Below are 2871 nucleotides of genomic sequence, written 5' to 3'. Positions count from 1 at the left end.
CTTGCCAGGGAAGTGCTTATTCCACTGAGCCATCTTCCTAGCCCCCATGCTATTCTTCTTAACTTTGGACAGTTTTATGTGCACATGTTTTACAGTTTCAGTTTTTCCATGCAGGCCCTAAAGTTCTTCCTTAAGTTTTTTTCTCCCCTGAACCATTTTGTCATTGCTACTGTAACAGACTCTTCTTTTACATCTAAAGACTGTGGTTTCTCATTTGTCAGTGGTTAGTTTCCCAGTTTTCCTCCTAGAATGTGGCCCCTGCTGCCTCTCCACAGATTTTCCCCACTGACCATAGCCACTAGAAGCCACAGGATGCACCCAGCGGCTGCAGTGCCTGGCCATCATTAATAGGTTTCATTTTTCTAGAGGCCACTACCTGTGCTCAGTGTATGGGGCACGGCTGATGGTACCAGCTGGCCGGGGGCTTATCGTGATCATCTCCTCCCCTGGGGGTCTGCAGTACATGTTCAACGTCCCCTATGGTGTGGGAAAAGCTGCGGTAAGGACTTAGAGGCACAGGGGTGTGCAATGGGACACTAAAGGTACTTACAGTTCGGGTGGTACAGTCTCCAGTGGACCAGAGTGGTGAAGCTGGCTGACTTTCATCTCCCCCTCTGCCCCATCCCTGGACAGTTCCTCTCTTGGGCTCCCCTTGTTCTGCCAGAGTATGTATCTCATGGAGAGGGGGGCAACAGAGACCTCAGAGATCCTGGGAAAAGAGGGGGCCTGGGGCATCCCCACTGGTAGGAGGGAGGGGAGAGGAAGAGGGTGACATGACAAGTGCCCTGGCTCTCATTGTGCCTTCTGTTCCTCTGCAGTGCGACAGACTGGCTGTTGACTGTGCCCAAGAGCTACGGCGCCATGGAGTCAGCTATGTATCTCTGTGGCCAGGGATGGTGCAGACAGAACTGCTGCAGGATTATGTAACAAAGGACGAGCATCCTAAGGATCCTGTGTTCAGTCGGGTCAGTAAGGGGAGAGGAAGGGAAGTAAACAGTGCAGAGGAATTAGCCTGTCTACCCTCAGTATCAGTAAATATTCCCACTTCTCAAGTGCTTACTAGAGCAGCGTGCACAGAGCTAAACCCTGTGCACACATAATTTTAATCTTGTAAAGAAGATACTATCTCCATTTTATAGGTAGTAAAACTGAAATCCGGAGAGAATAAGAAACTTGTTCCAGGGCTGGGGAACAAAGCACGGTAGTATAGCATGTGTTTAGCATGTGCAGACCTTTGGTTCGGTTTGCAACACTGAAAAGGGGAGGAGGACAATATGAACAAATAAACTTGTTCCAGGTCACAAGTGTCACACCTGGAAAGGCCTCTGGCGCCCATGCACTTGACCCTGGCAAGAACTACCCCAGAAGGTGCGGACACTAGTGGGCACTCTCAGATCTCCACTTAGGAAAGGCAGCAGGTCCTCAGGTGTAGTGCAGGGCTCAGCTGAATGTGGGGAGGAGTGGCTGTGGCATCTGCTAAGACACGGGGTCCTGCAGGTCCTGTGTGAGGTCTTCAGTCTCTCTTCCTCCTGAACAGAAGCTGAAGAGCGGGAAGATTTGGGCAGTGCTCTTGGAATTAACCTTTCATATTTCAACGTATTTTTCAGTTTAAACGAATTTTCTCAGCAGCAGAAACCACAGAAATGAGCGGCAAGTGTGTGGTGGCACTGGCAACAGGTAAAGACATTAGGGCCACATAGTAACAAGAAAGGGTGTGGAGGATCTGCAGCCTAGTGGTAGCCAGTTTTGGTTTGGGAGGTGGTTGAGACTTGCTCCCAAGTCCTCTCTGGCTTTTGGGGTCTCAGAGAGTCAAGATGCCCTGTTTGAGGTTTGTGAGCTGGCTTCTGGGAATTGTGATGAAGAGAACAGAGAAAAGCACTTTTCCAGGTCCCCTAGCCCAGGGCCACAGAGATAGCTCAGTAGAATAAGTGCCTACCTCGCAAGTGCAGGGTCCTGAGTTCAATCCCTGGTACAAAAGTGATCAGGGCTCCTACCCTGTCTTAAGTCCTGGCCCACTGGGCCCAAACATTGTCTGCACCATTCCCAAACCCACCATCTCCAACTGTGTGTATGTATCACAGACCCTAATATCCTGAGCCTGAGTGGGAAGGTGCTGCCATCATGTGACCTTGCTCGACGCTATGGACTAAAGGATGTGGATGGTAAGAGCTCTGGTCCAGAGTAGCCAGCCTTGCCTGCCATTCCTTTCCTGCCCATGTCTTCCCCTCAGTATCTTCAGCCAGGGTTGGGATGAGGAGTGCAGAAGAGGTTCTGATCTCCTGTTGTCCCCAGGCCGCCCTGTCCACGACTATTTGTCTATGAGCTCTGCTCTCCAGCACGTCTCCAGCCTGAGCTGGTTGGCCTCCTACTTGCCTGGATTCCTTCGCATGCCCAAGTGGCTTATCACCCTCTACGCCAGCAAGTTCTGACCCTCCTGGCCTGATACCAGAGCTCCGCTTCTCTGCCCACTTGGGCTCTGATAATTGGGCCCAATGGAACAAAGCAGCCTTGTTCACCTACCACTGCCCTTGGTTTCTGTGGGGTATGCGTGGTGAGTTCTGGGGGCCTCTGTGTCCCTGGGATTTCTTTATCCTTAACTTTTACTTTTTGTCTTAGTATCAAAAAATACTCTGGAGGCAAATAAAGGTTCTCATTTCCCCTTCAGTGTGTTTGTGAGTACTGATTCTGTGCTTAGAAATATACAGTAAATACTTGGGGAAAAGAGTCAAAGGTACACAAATGCATAGGTTCTCAAAGGTTGTGTTCATAGGATAAGGTTCCTTATCTCCAACCCTGTTCCTGCTCCTCCCTGTGCTCAAGCTGGGAAGCAAAGTCCATTCATGACTAGGAACCCCCAGTTCTCTCTGCTTT

At 50.2% G+C, this 2871-nt stretch overlaps 1 protein-coding gene across 1 annotated transcript in view; it reads left to right on the top strand.

Moving 5' to 3' along the window:
• Positions 1-2664, top strand: part of Dhrs1 (dehydrogenase/reductase 1) — a 7913-nt gene extending 5249 nt beyond the window's left edge. The window contains exons 5-9 of the mRNA XM_004647468.2: positions 367-499; positions 819-965; positions 1608-1677; positions 2082-2162; positions 2293-2664. Of these exons, the coding sequence (XP_004647525.1) occupies positions 367-499; positions 819-965; positions 1608-1677; positions 2082-2162; positions 2293-2429 (568 nt within the window). The 3' untranslated portion in view covers positions 2430-2664. The remainder of the gene's footprint in view (positions 1-366; positions 500-818; positions 966-1607; positions 1678-2081; positions 2163-2292) is intronic.
• Positions 2665-2871: the final 207 nt, after the last annotated feature.

This window comes from Octodon degus, unplaced genomic scaffold, assembly GCF_000260255.1.
Source record: "Octodon degus isolate 3935 unplaced genomic scaffold, OctDeg1.0 scaffold00307, whole genome shotgun sequence".
Classification (NCBI taxonomy): Eukaryota; Metazoa; Chordata; class Mammalia; order Rodentia; family Octodontidae; genus Octodon; species Octodon degus.
Note: the sequence above shows the minus strand (reverse complement) of the source record. Positions and strands in the feature narration are given on the sequence as shown.